At 45.0% G+C, this 17,893-nt stretch overlaps 2 protein-coding genes across 15 annotated transcripts in view; one reads left to right on the top strand and one right to left on the bottom strand.

The window, feature by feature from the left end:
* The window catches only part of DCAF6 (DDB1 and CUL4 associated factor 6), a 183,810-nt gene extending 177,940 nt beyond the window's left edge, over positions 1 to 5,870 (top strand). For all 10 annotated transcript variants that reach the window (XM_055587162.1, XM_055587165.1, XM_055587158.1 and 7 more), the window contains one exon: positions 5,401 to 5,870. In XM_055587162.1, coding sequence (XP_055443137.1) covers positions 5,401 to 5,465 — 65 coding nt within the window. In that variant the 3' untranslated portion in view covers positions 5,466 to 5,870. The remainder of the gene's footprint in view (positions 1 to 5,400) is intronic.
* A 137-nt stretch (positions 5,871 to 6,007) lies between these two features.
* GPR161 (G protein-coupled receptor 161) overlaps positions 6,008 to 17,893 on the bottom strand; it is a 61,352-nt gene continuing 49,466 nt past the window's right edge. For 2 of the 5 annotated variants that reach the window (XM_055587168.1, XM_055587169.1), the window contains exon 6: positions 15,587 to 16,458. In XM_055587168.1, the coding sequence (XP_055443143.1) occupies positions 16,193 to 16,458 (266 nt within the window). In that variant the 3' untranslated portion in view covers positions 15,587 to 16,192. Of the gene's footprint in view, positions 7,820 to 15,586; positions 16,459 to 16,540; positions 16,665 to 17,893 lie in introns of those variants that run through there. The other 3 variants (XM_055587170.1, XR_008716369.1, XM_055587171.1) reach the window with 3 other exon arrangements.

Here is a 17,893-nt window from a genome sequence, read left to right as displayed (position 1 = left end):
GAATGCTGTACTAACGGCTTTTAGTTTAGGCAACTTCATGAGAGAGAAAGGCAGTTCTGAGATTCCTAGAAGCTTTGACAGGAGAGATGGTGTGTGAACCATTCCAAACTCTTCTAGAATATGTTACAATATACTCAGTTTACTCCCCTCTTTAAAATTCTCTTGTGCCTCCCCATGCTCTTAGGATAAAGTCCAAAGTGTTAACATGGTTTATAAAACCCTGAAGCATTCGTTCCTACCTCTGGAACATGGCAGATGTAGATCTAGATAGCCATATCTGTAGAGCTAACATCACACTGAACGTACAGGCACTTACCCGTTCATGTACAAATTCACTCCATCAATTAGGGTAGCTTTACTCCACAATACAATCCATATTCATCTATCTTGGTCTCCCCACTTCTGCTCTCACTTTTGTATAGTCTGATTTCCACAGCCGTCAGAGGAGGCTTTTTAAAAATGTGGGTCAGTAAGTTCAGTTCAGTCGCTCAGTTGTGTCCAATTCTTTGTGACCCCATGGACTGCAGCATGTCAGGCTTCCCTGTCCATCACCAGTTCCCGGAGCTTACTCAAATTCATGTCCATTGAGTTAGTGATGCAATCCAACATCTCATCATCTGTCATACCCTTCTCCTTCTGCCATCAGTCTTTCCCAACATCAGGGTCTTTTCCAATGAGTCAGTTCTTCACATCAGGTGGCCAAAGTATTGGAGTTTCAGCTTCAGCATCAGTACTTTCAAGGAATATTCAGGACTGATTTCTTTTAGGATGGACTGCTTTGATCTCCTTGCAGTCCAAGGGACTCTCAAGAGTCCTCTCCAATACCACAGTTCAAAAGCATCAATTCTTTGGCACTCAGATTTCTCCATAGTCCAACTCTCACATCCATACATGACTACTAGAAAAACCATAGCTTTGACTAGACGGACCTTTGTTGGCAGAGTAATGTCTCTGTGTTTTAACGTGCTGTCTAGGTTGGTCATAGCTTATCTTCCAAGGAGCAAGCATCTTTTAACTTCATGGTTGCAGTGACCATCTGCAGTGATTTCTGAGCCCAAGAAAATAAAGTCTGTCACTGTCTCCATTGTTTTCCCATCTATTTGCCATGAAGTGATTGGACCGGATGCCATGATTTTAGTTTTCTGAATGTTGAGTTTTAAGCCAACTTTTTCATTCTCCTCTTTTACTTTCATCAAGAGGCTTTTTAGTTCTTCTTTGCTTTCTGCCATAAGACTGGTGTCATCTGCATATCTGAGGTTATTGATATATTTCTCCCGGCAATCTTTATTCCGGCTTGTGCTTCATCCAGCCCAGCATTTTGCATGATGTACTCTGCATTTAAATTAAATAAGCAGGGTGACAATATACAGCCTTGACGTACTCCTTTCCCAATTTGGAACCAGTCTGTTGTTCCATGTCCAGTTCTACCTGTTGATTCTTGACCTGCAGACAGATTTCTCAAGACGCAGGTCAGGTGGTCTGGTATTCACATCTCTCTAAGAATTTTCCACAGTTTGTTGTGATCCATAGTCAAAGGCTTTGGCATAGTCAATAAAGCAGAATTAGATGTTTTTCTGGAACTCTCTTGCTTTTTCGATGATCCAGTGAATGTTGGCAGTTTGATCTCTGGTTCCTCTGCCTTTTCTAAATCCAGCTTGAACATCTAGAAGTTCATGGTTCATGTACTATTGAAGCCTGGCTTAGAGAATTTTGAATATTACTTTACTAGCGTGTGAGATGAGTGCAAATGTGCGGTAGTTTGAACATTCTTTGGCATTGCCTTTCTTTGGGACTGGAATGAAAACTGACCTTTTCCAGTTCTGTGGCCACTGCTGAGTTTTCCCAATTTGCTGGCATATTGAGTGCAGCACTGTTACAGCATCATCTTTTAGGATTTGAAATATCTCTACTGGAAGTCCATCACCTCCACTAGCTTTGTTCGTAGTGATGCTTCTTAAGGCCCCCTTGATTTCACACTCCAGGATGTCTGGGTCTAGGTGAGTGATCATACCATCATGGTTATCTGGGTCGTGAAGATCTTTTTTGTATAGTTCTGTGTATTCTTGCCAACTCTTAATGTCTTCTGCTTCTGTTCAGTCCATACCATTTCTGTCCTTTATTGTGCCCAACTGTGCATGAAATGTTCCCTTGGTATCTCTAATTTTCTTGAAGAGATCTCTTGTCTTTCCCATTCTATTGTTTTCCTCTATTTCTTTGCATTGATCCCTGAGGAAGGCTTTCTTATCCCTCCTTGCTTGTGGGTTAGTAAACCTTTTCTTTAAATGGCCAGAGTAAATAGGCTTTGTGGGCCATGTGGTTTCTGTTGCAGATGCTCATTTCTGACAGTGTTGCAAAAGCAGCCGTAAATAATATGTAGATTGAGGGCATGGGTGTACCCTAATACTACTTTATTTACAGAAATAGGCTAAGGGAGGGTTTGCCCAGGGGCCATAGTTTGCTGACACTCTTTTTTAAGAAGTACATTAGGTTATGTCACCCTTGCTTAAAATTCTCAGGGGCTTCCCACTGCTCATAAAATAAAACCTAGACTTCATACTCTGGTCAACAAGAGAGAGACCTACCAGCCACTGAGTCCCTGCATTTGTTTTCTGCTCGCTCGCTACATTTTAGCCATTAAGTGACTGCTTTCCTCCTCAGACTCATAAAGCTTATTAGTATATTTAGGACCTTTTCACTGGCTGTTTCTCTGCCTTTTAGACAGCTTTGTTCATTTGCCAACTTCACTAATAATTGAACATACAGTTGAGGCCTCAGCTCGTGTCACCTCCTCAGAAAAGTGTTCCCTAGTCACTCATTGTGAAGTTGCTTAATGTGCACACGCTCCTTCTCATCACTTACTCTCTGGTCATTCCCTGTTTTACCTCAAGTACTTATTCTAACTTTATTTATTTGTTGCCTTGTTACACAGATTAAAGGAGAAAAATACATTGTCTTGTTTTCTGTTTTTCTTTTCTAGAAAGTGAGTTCATTAAGACCAGAGACCTAGTTTGTTTTATTCAAATCTGGATAGCTAGTTCCTAGAACAACAGTGCCTAGCACATAATAGTTGCTCAGTCAGTGTTCTTTTTGAATGAATGGGTGAGTGAATGAATAAACTTACAGTATCAAATCTCTAGCTAACCAGGAGTACTGTATTGATTCTTTGTGGAATACAGGTTTCCTTCGGGTAATTGTTTTCATATCTCTGTTGTCCCTTCTCTCCAGCCAGCTTATTAATAGTATCTCATATTTTTCCTGATCAAAAATAATTTCACAAAGAAGTATTTCTAAAAGAGAATTAAAGAAGCCTTCCCACAAATGTAACCCTTATTTACAATAGCAACTTGGTGTTGTCTTGCTTTTGAAAACAGTGGCTTTCTAGTTGTCATTTTAAAGAACACAGTGTTCTCAGCCCTCCTTGGCCTTTAATTGCCAACCAGAGATTTGTGAAAGTGTTGAACTGCTTTGCAGTAGTACTCTGTGGACAAAAAGATTTTATTTAATTTTGTTCTTAAAAATTGGGTTTATATTCTGAGAGAGATGACTCTGTAGAAATTGTGTGAGAAAGATCTGAAAAAAAAAAAAAAAACAACCATTCTGCCCCCTTCCTCATTTCAGAAGCCACTGTCAGTTACTCTGTGACTATATGAGACCCTAGGCCCTCCCTGGACTTCATGTCGCTTGCTTTGGACTTGGCAGAATTCTGATGTCTGCTGTTAACGCCCTGATTTGAAGGCTGTGACATTCCATCTTAACCCTCCCTTTCCCCACGTCATTCATAATGTGACAGCCAAAAGGAACTGGGTCATCCTGCACATTGTAAAATATGCTGATGCTGTTTAAACATGTTCCACTAATATGACCGGTATCTTACTTATGATACTCTAGGTAAGCAGAACAGCAAATTCATGTTTTGTTCTCTCCCATGAAAGTATGCTGCTAAGTCGCTTCAGTCGTGTCCAACTCTGTGTGACCCCATAGACAGCAGCCCACCAGGCTTCCCTGTCCCTGGGATTCTCCAGGCAAGAACACTGGAGTGGGTCAATGAAAGTTGCCGTTTCCTTCTTCAATGGCGCACACAATAAATATAGCATAATCTCTTTTATACTCACATCCCTTAGGTAACTTTTTATTGATCAGAAAGTCTTCCACTGTGTTTAGATTCCTTAGTGACCTGTGAAGATTTATTTTAATCTTATCTTACAAATGTATATTGAACACTTTAATAACTAAAACTTGTATAACTCAAGTGATGCAAAGGCTCCATCCTGCTGGCTGCAGTGGCTTGACACTGTGGCCTTCGTTATGCCCTAATGCAGTGTGTCTTATCTTAGTAACACTTACATTTGTTTATTTGATAAACCTTCATTGAACCTCTTGTACTAGGCCCTGAGGATAAAAGATAAAAAGAAATAACTCCTACCCTCCCAGGAGCTCACAGTCTGCAAGAAGATGTGCAGACAGACTAGTACTGCAATTAGAATCATCATGATATGGTACATATAAAATATTCTGGAACCTGAAGGAAGGAGTTCATAATTCTGCAAGTTGGGTATCTGAGAAAGTCTGGGCAAAGTTTCACAAAGGGAAAGATAGTTGTATTGAGATGAGTAAGCATAACCTTTGTAGCTGAAGAACTAGGTGAGTGTCCCAAGCAGAGGGACAGCAAATGTAAACCATGGAACTTGAGAGGACATGCCATGCTGGTGCACCAGGCTGTAATTGCACACTCCCGTGAGTGGTCAACCTAGATAAGCTCCTTGAGGACAGAGAAGACACTGTGACTGTTTTGGTCACCACTGTATCCTGGAACATAGCAGATATTTAAGAAATATTTTTATAACCAGAAATACGTGTGTTGTGTGCTGAGTCGCTTCAGTTGTGTCCAGCTCTGCAGCCTGCCAGGCTTCTGTCTATGGGATTCTCCAGGCAGAAATACTGGAGTGGCTTGCCATTTCCCTCTCCAGGGGATCTTTCTGACCCAGGGATTGAACCTGGGTCTTCTGCATTGTAGACAGATTCTTTACCATCTGAGCCAACTAGGGAATGATTCCCAGATGCTCTTGCACAGCTTCCCTCTCACTCCCTTTGGTGACACCTGATACTCCTAGGAACACAGTTTGAAATCATTGCAGTAGACCACTATAGATCGAGATCATTAGGGTTTTTACTTTGTAATTTGTATCTTTAGAATTACATGAATATTCTAAGTTAATAGTGCTGTTTCCTTTATTCTTTGCCTCCAGAGGCAAAAATAACTTCTACACATAGCTGTGAGCTGATCTTCACATGATGATATTTTGAATTATACACATTTTAATCAGTTTTATTTAAGGCATTGACAACTGTTTTGATTGTAATACTAAAGGTTGTTTTTTTTTTGTCTTCTGTGTTTTCCAGACCGTTTGGAGAGTGACAGATCAGAAGGCTCTGGTCAGGAGAATGAAAATGAGGATGAAGAATAATCAACTCTTACTGGCAAGCACTTAGATGTTCTGAAATTTGTATAAGACATTTATTATATATATTTTTTCTTTACAGAGCTTTAGTGCAATTTTAAGGTTGTGGTTTTTTTGAGTTTTTCCCTTTTGGGGGGATAACCTAACATTGGTTTGGAATGATTGTGTGCATGAATTTGGGAGTGTGTGTAAAACAAAACTAGCAGAATGTTTTAAAAACTTTTTGCCATGTGTGAGGAGTGGTAGAAAATGCAAAGTGCAATATTTTCCCTAACCTTCAGATGTGGGAGCTTGGATCAATGTGGAAGAGGAATTTTCATCATAGTGAAAATACTGGTTCAAAGAAATGTCTATACTTGCCATTTGCATGTTTGTTGCTTTCTAATTAAAGAAGTTGGTTGTTTTACGATATCCTGAATTTGACTTTTTATTTAATGCCTTGCTGTCTTGACCCGTTTTCCAAATCTCTTCTAGATTTAATAACCTTTTCTGTTTTGACTTCTCTTTGACAGAATTACATACAAGACCTTTTTTTCATCTCTCCTTCCAAAGTGCTTTATCTCCAATGATCACCTTTCATGATTAGTGGTCCCTCGTTACCCAAGTACAGGGGTTAGTCCCCATGCAATCTCAGAGCATCATGGATACTCAATATATTAGCACAAGCTTGTTTTGAAGAGTTCTGGCTTCTGGCCTTCCTGTCTCCACCTTCTAGATTTCAGCTGAAAATGTTGACCATCCAGTCTCCTAATTCCTAGTCCTCCTCCTCGCTGGTGTCCACCTTCACCCAACTTAAGCATCTACACCCAGGTCTATCTTACAGGTTATGACCTGAAGCTGTTCCTATAGACTTAACCCTTCAGTAATTCTCTCTCCTATCCCCTAAGCTGTCATGCTGCTGTCTCTGACTGAGCCACAAATAGACTCACAGGTGTGGCCAGATTCCCATGTGGAGATCAGGGATGGCTCCTCCCAGATGACTGCAGACCCAAGGACATGTGTTGCTAAGAGAAGACAGATGGCTTTTTGGATAGAGGAAAAAAAAACTCTAGTTGGCTCAGTAACTTCAGTTGGACTTAAATGTCTAGCTCTTAGTCTGGGCAGGACACATATGTATCTGTATTAGGAACATGCTAAATGCTCAAAGGGGAAAGGAATTGGTCTCTAAACAGGGCAGCTGCATGATTTTCAAAAAGTATTAGGGTCTATTTCTGGTTCCCAAATAGTTACATGACCTGCTCAAGCCATCTGATTTCTCTGGGCTTCTGTGTCCTCCTCCTTAAAATGTCTATGGGCTTCTGTTTCTTGATGAAAGTGAAAAAGTTAGCTTAAAGCTCAACATTCAGAAAACGAAGATCATGGCATCTGGTCCCATCACTTCATGGGAAATAGATGGGGAAACAGTGGAAACAGTGTCAGACTTTATTTTGGGGGGCTCCCAAATCACTGCAGATGGTGACTGCAGCCATGAAATTAAAAGACGCTTACTCCTTGGAAGGAAAGTTATGACCAAACTAGATAGCATATTCAAAAGCAGAGACATTACTTTGCCAACAAAGGTCCGTCTAGTCAAGGCTATGGTTTTTCCAGTGGTCAAGTATGGATGTGAGAGTTGGACTGTGAAGAAAGCTGAGTGCCGAAGAATTGATGCTTCTGAACTGTGGTGTTGGAGAAGACTCTTGAGAGTCCCTTGGACTGCAAGGAGATCCAACCAGTCCATTCTGAAGGAGATCAGCCCTGGGATTTCTTTGGAAGGAATGATGCTCAAGCTGAAACTCCAGTACTTTGGCCACCTGATGCGAAGAGTTGACTCATTGGAAAAGGCTCTGATGCTGGGAGGGATTGGGGGCAGGAGGAGAAGGGGACGACAGAAGATGAGATGGTTGGGTGGCATCACCGACTTGATGGACATGAGTTTGAGTGAACTCTGGGAGTTGGGTGATGGACAGGGAGGCCTGGCGTGCTGCGATTTATGGGGTCGCAGAGAGTCGGACACGACTGAGCAACTGAACTGAACTGAACTGAAAATGGAGGTAGTCCTATTTCACCCCGTAAGTCCCAGGGGCTGTGTTAGGAACACCTGAAAGGTCGGAGGGCTTTACAGAATAACTGAAAAAGACTACTGCAGCACACAAAATAACAGTTTCTTCCACTAGAACAGGAACAAAGATGTGCTGGAAAACTAATAGAGCAGACTGGAGTACTCAGTGAGGTCAAGGGTGACTGGCAGGAAAAGCAGCAGGAGAAAATCAGTGACTTCACTTGAGTGTGTTCACTTGGCACAGGATATCGGCAGTGAAGGAGGCTGGGCAGCTGGGAGTGGAGGAATTCTGAACTTCTGGTTCAATTTGGCTAGGAACCTAAAATTGCAATCCAGACATTAAAAAGTGGTATTTGTCCAAGGAATTATTAGATGCCTTAGTTTTATTGATTTTGTAGTTTTGTGGTGTACATTACAAAGGGCTTCTGTGGTGGCTCGGTGGTACAGAATCTGCCTGTCAATGCAGGAGACACAGGTTCAGTCCTTGGGTTAGGGAGGTCCCCTGGAAGAGGGAAATGGCACCCCACTCCAATATTCTTGCTGAGAGAATTCCCCCCAATAGAGGAGCCTGGTGGGCTACAGTCTGTGGGGTCACAAAGAGTCAGACACAAATGAGCACATATCACCAATTGGTTATAAAGGAGCAGGGCAGGCCAGACAAGTAGTCAAGAAGACAGCAAAAAGATTATACAGAGACAGACTTGATGAGTCCTGGCCACTCCCATGATCCACTGTTTGTTGGGGTGTGGGGGATGCCAGGATCGAAAGTTAGACTCTGGATCTCAGTGTTCCACTTAACCACTCAGAAAAAGGAATATGGCTTTAGGGCTGGCAGGTACAGGGTCAGATAAAGGTGGTAGGCTCTGTGCCTTGAGGTTGTACCAAGTCTGATAATCTCTACCATCCACCTTTTGACTTTGGTTGTGGGGTAGACCAAGCAAGAGAGCACTGCTCTTCATTAATCCTCCTTTGAAACTTAGAATTAACAGTGTGTGTGTGTATTTCCTGGTTACTTCCCAGTCATTTAACAGTATTCCATAAATCTAATTTTCTTGCTGTTTATTAAGAATACGTGGATAACTGTACCTAGGCGACTGTGTTGGCTCAGTCTCCTTCCTCTTTTCAGCCTGTGGGAAGGGAGGCTTGAGAAAAGGACATGTCTGCAGAAAAAGGGTACAGGTAAAGGAGGAGACACCCAGAGAAGTCCACAGTCCATAAGTACAAATTCACAATTTGCAAAGCTCTACACAAGCCAAAAACCAGGTATTTAATCAGGTAAACAAAATTATTCTAAATACACTTTTACTTGTTTATAAATATTGATTTATAATGATCCTAAGCATTGGGGGGGGGGGCGGGGGGGGGAGGGGGTTGCTTCCCTGATGGCTCAGACAGTGAAGAACCTGCCCCTTGCAGGAAACTCAGGTTCAATCCCTAGGTTGGGAAGATCCTCTGGAGAAAGGAATGGCAACCCACTCTAGTATTCTTGCCTGCAGAATTACATGAACAGAGCAGCCTTGTGGGCTGCAGTCCATGGGGACACAGAGAGTCAGATATGACTCAGCAGCTAACACTAAGCATTTTTTTAATCTTAAAAAAAAAATCCAAAAACTTTAAGTGAACTGTACTTCTGAATCAGCGTGCTTTTGTTTTGAAGGTTGGGTTTTAACCACCTTTGCATCCAGGAGTCCATTATCAGAACACAGCATAGGACTCTGCTCCTTAAGCATCACTGACTGACGTATTTCCAGCCACAGAGGCTCTTTCCCCTGCATTCTCAGCGTGGCCTTGCCTGCTGAGGCCTGTGATCCTCCCCAGGACTGTCTTTTCCTCTGGGAAAATCTGACTCACCTATGATTAGTGATATTTCAAAATGGTGGTGTCAAAAGGAAAAAAGTGGCTTTTAATTCTTAAGCTATTAATACTACTCAGGGAATTGCTCTCTGAGGGAAATGAAAACAGCTTTGTCTATTTTGTCCTCCTAAAAATAACAATGAGCAGAACTGTGTTCTTGGTAATCATGTAGATTGAATTTGTTCTTTGAATTCCTTCCAGGGAAATCTGATCACTTTCCTTAGGCCTGCAGTTTTTTTATAGTTCTGGCAAGCAGATATTCTAATCCCCAGATTCCTTGGTTTACAATAGTTTTTTGTACCGACCCAATAAAGCCCCACTGGCCTGTTCTATTAATGATGACTGTCAACTATCCCTCGCCCTCCTCAAGCTGCAGAGCTGGCTTTTTCCTTCTCTCAGTCACATGGCCAAGGACGCTTTGAGACTTTGGACAGTTCTCTGTACTTCCTGAGGCCTCCTTGGATTGGGTGTCCCCCGTCCCAAATGAGAAGGATGATCCAGCTCTGCCCCTCTTGCAGTCATATAGTGCTCACAGCCATTTCCCTTTGCTTCAGGGTGAAAACTCTGATTTCTCTTCACTCTCCCGTGGAATTTACCTGGGGTTCTCTGTATCCTGTGGGTGACAGCAGTTCCCTGCCCCTGAACTGCCTCTTCCCTCAGGGACTCGGAGGGTCACAGAGTCTGAACCCAAGTGCCAAGGCCACTGCCGAGCAGTCACTGTCACTGCAGGATGGAGCCGCCCTTGGAAGCCTGGTCACAGCTCAGCAGTGTCCCTTCTGACTGTCCCTTAAGGGAGGTCAGAGCTGAGCTTGCGCTTTGATTCCAGATGCCACACCAGCCTGGGACTCCATCATCTTCACTGGCCATTAACAGAAAAGCTCAGTTCCACTCCTCCTGACCTCCTGAACCCCAAATGCTAGTTGCCCTTTGCTCCCTCGCCTCCGTTGCCTTCCCCTTTCTCACCATGTCCCTGTGTGCTGTTCAGCAAACATGACAACAACCTTCAACACCACTTATGTAGGGTAACTTATCTTTTCAAGATTCTCAAGTCTCGTCGAGAGCCCTGTAAGGCACAAGTACTACACCCACCTGCAGAGCGGAGAAAAAGCAGTGGCTCAGTATGGACGGCGGCCCAGGCACTACGCTAAAGGCCTTAATCCACATTATCACCTCGGAGGGGGACCCTCTTGGATTCTGTGTCCCCACGTAAAATGAATATATATAAAATGCCACATATAAAATGAATACAAAGTTCATTTTATAGATGAGAAAACTGCAATACACAAAGATTGAGTAGTTGGCCCAAGGACACTTACTAAGCCAGTGACAGTGTGGAATGTGAATCCAGAACTTCCCATAGCAAATCCTGTGCTATCCCCATTATATCACATTTGAGCTGATAAGCAATGAGATAAAGCATTTGGAAGTGCCTAATCATGTCCAGCACACAACAGGCACTCAAGTAACTTAACATGTCAGGTTCACAGGAGTAACTCAGTACATGCTAGTTGCCTTCTTCAACCTTTGTAGCTACATCACCTCCACAGTTCCTTCTAGACTGGAGATAGCTGGGGCTCAAGCTGAACCCTTGTCATGAATATATCCTGTGGTCCATCCAGAGACCTGTCTAATCTGTATGTATTTCACGGACCAACTGTCAGGATAGAAAAATACTCATCTAATTGAATCTGAACAAGCTAGTAAGGTCTCTCACTGTTGCTGTTGTTCAGTTGCTCAGTCATGTCCAACTTTTTGCAAGCCCATGAACTGCAGCATGCCAGGCTTCCCTGTCCTTCACTATCTCCCAGGAGTTTGCTCAAACTCAAGTCCATTGAGTCGATAATGCCATTCAACCATCTCATACTCTGTCATCCCCTTCTCCTGCCTTCAGTCTTTCCTAGCATTGGGGTCTTTTCCAATGAGTTGACTCTCTGCATCAGGTGGCCAAAGTATTGGAGCTTTAGCATCAGTCTTTCCAATGAATATTCATATACTTTATGATTGACTGGTTGGGTCTCCTTGCAGTCCAAGGGACTCTCAAGAGTCTTCTCCAACACCACAGTTCAAAAGCATCAATTCTTTGGTGCTCAGCCTTCTTTATGATCCAACTCTCACATCCATACATGACCACTGGAAAAACTGTAGCTTTGACTATATGTACCTTTGTTGACAAAGTCTCTGCTTTTTAATGTGCTGTCTAGGTTTGTCTTAGCTTTCCTTCCAAGGAGCAAGTGTCTTTTAATTTCATGGCTGCAGTCACCATCTGCAGTGATTTTGGAGCCTGAAAAATAAAGTCAGCCACTGTTTCCACTGTTTCCCCATCTACTTGCCATGAAGTGATGAGACCAGATGCCATGATCTTAGCTTTTTGAATGTTGTGTTTTAAGCCAGCTTTTTCCACTCTCCTCTTTCACTTTCATCAAGAGGCTTTTAGTTCCTCTTCACTTTTTGCCATTAGGGTGGTGTCATCTGCATATCTGAGGTTATTGATATTTCTCCCAGCAATCTTGAAGCTTGTGCTTCATCCAGCCTGGCATTTTGCATGATGTACTCTGCATACAAGCTAAATAAGCAGGGTGACAGTATACAGCCTTGACATACTCCTGTCCCAGTCTGGAATCAATCTGCTGTTCCATGTCTAGTTCTACCTGTTGCTTTTTGACCTGCATACAGGTTTCCCAGGAAGCAAGTAAGATGGTCTGGTATTCCCATCTCTTTAAGAATTTTCCACAGTTTGTTGTGATCCATTCTATCAAAGTCTTGAGCATAGTTAATGAAGCAGAAGTATGTGTTCTTCTGAATTTCCTTGCTTTTGCCATGATCAAGTGGATGTTGGCAATTTGATGTCTGGTTCCTCTGCCTTTTCTAAATTGAGCTTGTACATATGGAAGTTCTCAGTCCACATATTGTTGAAGTCTAACTTTGAAGGATTTTGAGCATTACCTTGCTAGCATGTAAAATGAGTGCAATTGTGCAGTAGTTTGAACATTCTCTGGCATTGCCTTTCTTTGGGACTGGAATGAAAATTGACCTTTTCCAATCCTGTGGCCACTGCTGAGTTTTCCAAATTTGCTGGGATGTTGAGTGCAGGACTTTAACAGCATCATCTTTTAGGATTTGAAATAGCTCAGCTGGAATTCATCAGCTCCACTAGTTTTGTTTGTAGTAACAAACTACGAACTACACTCCAGGATGTCTGGCTCTAGATGAGTGACCACACCATCTTGGTTATCCTGGCCATTAAGGCCTTTTTTGTACAGTTCTGTGTATTCTTGCCACCTCTTCTTAATCTCTTCTTCTTCTGTTAGGTCCATACTGTTTCTGTCCTTTATTGAGCCCATCTTTCCATGAATTGTTCCCTTGGTATCGCTAATTTTCTTGAAGAGATCTCCAGTCTTTCCTATTCTATTGTTTTCCTCTATTTCTTTGCATTGTTCACTTTTAAGAAAGCTTTCTTATCTCTCACTGTATCAAAGCCTTTTTCCTCCCTCTCCTGTCCTGTCCACCCCAGGATTCCTTGTCCTATTGCAAATACTTGAGTTAGTCTCGCCAGCTGCTCAGAGACTACACAGCAGCTCCTTAAATGAGAATCAAATAACATTAACAACATTAGCACCAGATGGCCCTTCTCTTAAATTCCTCAACCCCATTTCTACAGCAGGGATTTGTTTAAGATCACACATCTGAGCAGTGTAAGCAAGCTAACTGGGTGGTCCTTAAAGGCTGAGGACAGCGGTGGAGACCCGGCGTTCAGAGGAGGTGCCCTAAGCCAGGAGCAAACAAGCCTTCAGCTGTATCCTCGACCCTTTCCCGCTGGGAACGGCCAGTGGCGCCACAGCCACACTGCTGTCCCCTGGCGTCGAAGGCCCTGAATCAGAGCCTGGGAAAGGCCTCGGCAGTGACTTGTGTGCTTGGTAGTGTGGGACTTCGCGCCTTCCATGTCACACTAGCCCCCAAACCTGGCATATGGGAGACAGCATGGGGGGTACTTAGTCAAGTGCTAACCTCAATGAAAGCAGTAGAGATGCGCAACAGTCCTACAGGTGGTCCTGTCAAAACTAGAAGATGCAGAACTGAGGTTTTTATGTTAAGTGGCCAAATGTCCCACCTACCGCTCCCCACACTGCCCCCTCAGGAAGGCCTCAGGTTGCCGCTGCACAGCGGGATAAAGCTAATGGGCCAGCGTTCAGCAAGGGTAGTTGGGGTTTTGACTTTCTGCACCAAGGACAAGTGTCCCCAAAACTGCGCCCCCCTCCAGAAACCTCAGTGTACGGGGAGTATGTCTTTGTCCTCTCCCCACTCACCTCCTTTTGCACTCCCTTCTCACTTAGGCTGAATAAGGAGTATTTGAATTCCTAAATATGCAGAATATGGTTCTAGCTGCCAGACATCCTCCAAGTCTTGGCTCAGTCACCTCCTATAGCGTGCTACCCCTAACTCCTTCTAATTGGGAATATTCAGCTCCCTACAGAGCCTGCAGTTCTTCCTAGAACCATTACTTGACTTTGCTGCTTATTAGCCTCAGTCTCCTGTAGGTCTCTTCCTGCATTAGAGTGAAACACTTTAATGTTATTACAGAGCCTAGCTTGATGCCTTGCACACGCTAGATGTGCAGTGCTTGGGAGATGAATGAATGAATGGACTTCAGTACAAAGGAGGAAACGCAGAGAATGCTTTTGGGAAGTACAGTATTTCTAGATTGGCTTAGATGAAATCTAGTGTATCCCAGCTAGTCTGGGATCAGCCTGTGAGGACTTGGGAGGTCTCAGGACGCTCCTTCAAGCCCAGCCAAGTACAGTCCAGGGAAGGCACTTTCCAACTCCTGGGATGCAGGCTGCTTCGTTGCACTCAAAATGGCCTGATGGGGGTGGATGGGGTCGGGGAGGGGGGTCATCTTAGGTTCCTGCCCTGTTCCCCCTCAGAGCGTACTAGAGTATGGTCCCTCTAGAAACTGGATAAGGACAAGTGCTAGGAAATAGTACAGAAGGCAAAAATGCCCTCAGGTTTAGGAATGCCAGCCAGTAGAGAGCAGAATCTGACTGATCTGTACATCACCTCAGCAGAATCCACAGGTGAAATTGCCCTCTGCTGCTTCCCTCTTCCAGCCAGAATGCAGACTGGATGAATTGGATCACTGTGAAGGTAGCAGCCCCCAGGTCTAAGGAAAAGTCTTTTGTAAACTGCAGACAAACGGCCCAGCCAACCACTGGTCTCTGCCACACAGCAAAGGCACACTGCCTCCTGGAGAACTAGTCACAGTGAAACACGGCAAAGGTGATGCACTTTCGGGAACGGCTGCCTCATAACAGACGTGGGAAATCTCAGAATCTATCCTGTGCTGACACCTGGAGTTCAGAAGTGGGGCAGTTCCTGCACTTGGCTGCTGTCATCTAGGCTGAAGGGAGGGACAGGTGGTTCAGTCACCACAGCCACGGCTGCAAGCCCACACAGTCAGCTGCCATCCCATCTCACAGGCCGGGGAGAGAGCTCACATACGCATCACGATCCGTGGTCCCACTCTCCACCTCTGAGGACACGCCCTCTGCACCCATTTGTGTGTCCTTCTGGTTGGCATCCTGTCAGGACTGTGCTCTAAACAAACACATTGGATCAGCCCACGCATCAGGCCTGAAGTGCTTCACATGCCCATCAGAAATGACACCCAAAAGCTGTGCAAATACTGATCCATGGGTCACTTTTTTCCCCCTAACAAATTCAGAGAACACCAAAGATCCGAGTTAGAAAGGACCCTGGCCACCACTCAGTCCATGGGACCACAAGGACTCAGACACGACTGGATGACTAAGCACACACACACACCACAGTCCGACCCCACAATCCCGAGCTCATTTTCCAGATGGCCCAGAGGTGACAGGGAGTCCCAATGACCCACGAGTAACATAAGGCAGAACCGGGCTGGCACACGGTTCCTGATGCCAGGTCCAGAGTTCCTTCAAGTCCTTCTTAAGACATTCAGGGCAGGGAAATAGTAGCTGCTGGCCATGGGAGTTTTCCCTGGAGGCCAGCTAATCTAAACAGAACATCAGGCATCACATACGGAACCTATTCCATGGGATTTTCCTGTGTGAGGGGATTCCCTCCAACGATAGCAGTAACTACTCGGCAGTGCTTGGCCCCACGGCCCTGTTCAGGTCCGGAAGATGAAGGTGCTTCCTAACCAAACGGGTTGTTTTTCTTTCTAGAAATGAAACATCCGGCATCTGTTCCTTGCTCCTGTCCTTTACAGTGGTTTCTCCCTTCTTTTAAAATACTAAGGAACCAGTCCATAGGGAGGCCTGTCCTCAGCGGCCACAGCCCCAGACCTGCTGCCTCTGCCCAGCAGCCAGGGAACAGTCCCTACTAGAATCAGCAGGCCCGGAGGCAAGGCTGTAACCAGGACGCATGGGTCTGGGGTATTGTGCTCCTGCGTTCTCCTCTGGGGACCATTTAGGGTAGAACCAATGGCCCCACACAGCCCGCATCAGCCACACAGAGGAAGCGCCATCCTCCAGAGTGTCCCGTGGCCTCTGGTAGAGTGCATGGCTGGACTCCCAAGGACACAGGTTGTGAAGAAGAGGAGGTGGCCCACATGGTGCTTTCCTGCCCAGCTGAGGCCTCTAGCCCCCTCTAAATCCCACCCCGCCCAGAGTCTCAGCCACACCTCCATCTGCTCTGTTTTGTGCTCTGGTCCCATCACTGGGATCCACAGGAAGCCCTCGTGTGGTCTCGCACAGACACTGAAGTCACTTACAGACACTGTTTTCAGTGTTTTTTCAGATGACTGCATATCAGATGTTGCTCCCGGGGCCCTGGCACAGATGGTAACGGGCGTCCACCCTCATCTCTGCTCTGCAGCTAAAACATCCCCCTCTTCGATGCTCTGAAGCTGCAGCCTCTGACCTGCGAGAGTTCTGCTGCCTCGGCGGCTCCCAAAGCCAATTCCAGGGACAGTCCGAGCTGTAAGCAAGACCCCAGGCAAAGCCTCCTCCCCAAATAAGTTGATTTTGGCTTCAGCCTCTATGGCTTTGGCCAAGCTGGTTGCGTAACTGTCCAAGGACTTGTGCACATCAGCTTTCACGTGAAGAATAGGGTTCTTGGCAGCTTCTAAGAGAGAAGGCAGAAAGAAGGTTAGTGAGGGGCCAGGACTGACGGCTCCCCAGGACTGGCCTGCTGTTGCTTTACTGACCTGGGAAGCGGAGACAAACAGCTGAAGGCTGTGGGTCCTGGAATTTAGAGTCCCCAGGCGACAATTCCCTACTTACTATTTGGGAAATCTTAGACGTCATTTAATCTAATTTCAGTTTCCTAACCTGTAAAGAGATCATGGCACGCCCCTTATGTCATAGGGTTCCTGTGATAATTAAACAGTTCTTCCTAAGGTGCGTTAGCTTAGGTCTGGCTCATAGGAAAGGCTTGATAAATACTTTCTATTGGGCTTCCTTGATAGCTCAGTTGGTAAAGAATCTGCCAGCAATGCAGGAGATCCCGGTTCAATCCCCGGGTTGGGAAGATCTGCTGGAGAAGGGGCAGGCTACCCACTCCAATATTCTTGGCCTTCCCTGGTGGCTGAGCTGGTAAAGAATCTGGCTGCAATGCAGGAGACCTGGGTTTGATCCCTGGGTTGGGAAGATCCCCTAGAGAAGGGGAAGGCTACCCACTTCAGTATTCTGTGGGGAATTCCATGGACTGTGTAGTCCACGGGGTCCCAAAGAGTTGTACACGACTGAGCAATTTCACTTAATTTACATCTGTAAAAGAGTTCTCTGGTCTTTCAGCTCCCTGGAATGTGTAACGGTTTTGGCTATAACTTCCACAAGCCTGAATGTTGCCTCTGGCCTTTCCACACGCGCTCAGAGATTCCTCAAAGCCATGGAGAACCTCAGGGTTTGAAGGATATTAGAAGTCAGGTGCTCTTTCCCCAGGGACTAGGATCCCTGACAACATAAGTGAACAGGTGGAGGGGTGGGGGCTTCAGTTTCACATCCTGATGGCTTTTAACCTCACTGCCTGTTTTCCTCCTGACATTTTGGAGGGAACAGCTTATCCCCTAATCCTCATGTTGCTTGGAGTAAGCAACTTGCATGCCACACTCCAAGAGGAGAAGAAGGGAGGAACACGTGACCTCTCCCTGCCCTGCCACTCACTCCCGGGAGGACTGATGTGGTCTTAAAAGTGCCTGCTCCTCGCCCTGTCTGCAAAGAAGAGTGCCTTTGGTATGCTGTCCCCCAACATGGAGGCTGATGGAGCGAGCTTGGCCATATGTGGGCTGGGTGGATTGGGGAAGGCTTCAATCCATTTTTTTTTAATTTGGGAGTAACATAAGGCCCATGAGGCTGCTAAGCCAAGCTCTGTTCTTGAATCTACTTTCCCCATAAAACTTTGATTTGACGTCTGCCTCCTTGACATCCATGACGAACCCTTCCATTCATCTGGAACCGGGGTGGGGAGTGGTAGAAAAGATAGGACGAATTATGAACATAAACTCTGATACGGCCGATATTTATTTTCATAGTCAGCATTTCTGAAGAAATTACATCGA

Source organism: Bubalus kerabau, chromosome 6 (genome assembly GCF_029407905.1).
Source record: "Bubalus kerabau isolate K-KA32 ecotype Philippines breed swamp buffalo chromosome 6, PCC_UOA_SB_1v2, whole genome shotgun sequence".
Lineage (NCBI taxonomy): Eukaryota > Metazoa > Chordata > Mammalia > Artiodactyla > Bovidae > Bubalus > Bubalus kerabau.
This window is presented reverse-complemented; position numbering and strand designations above follow the sequence as displayed.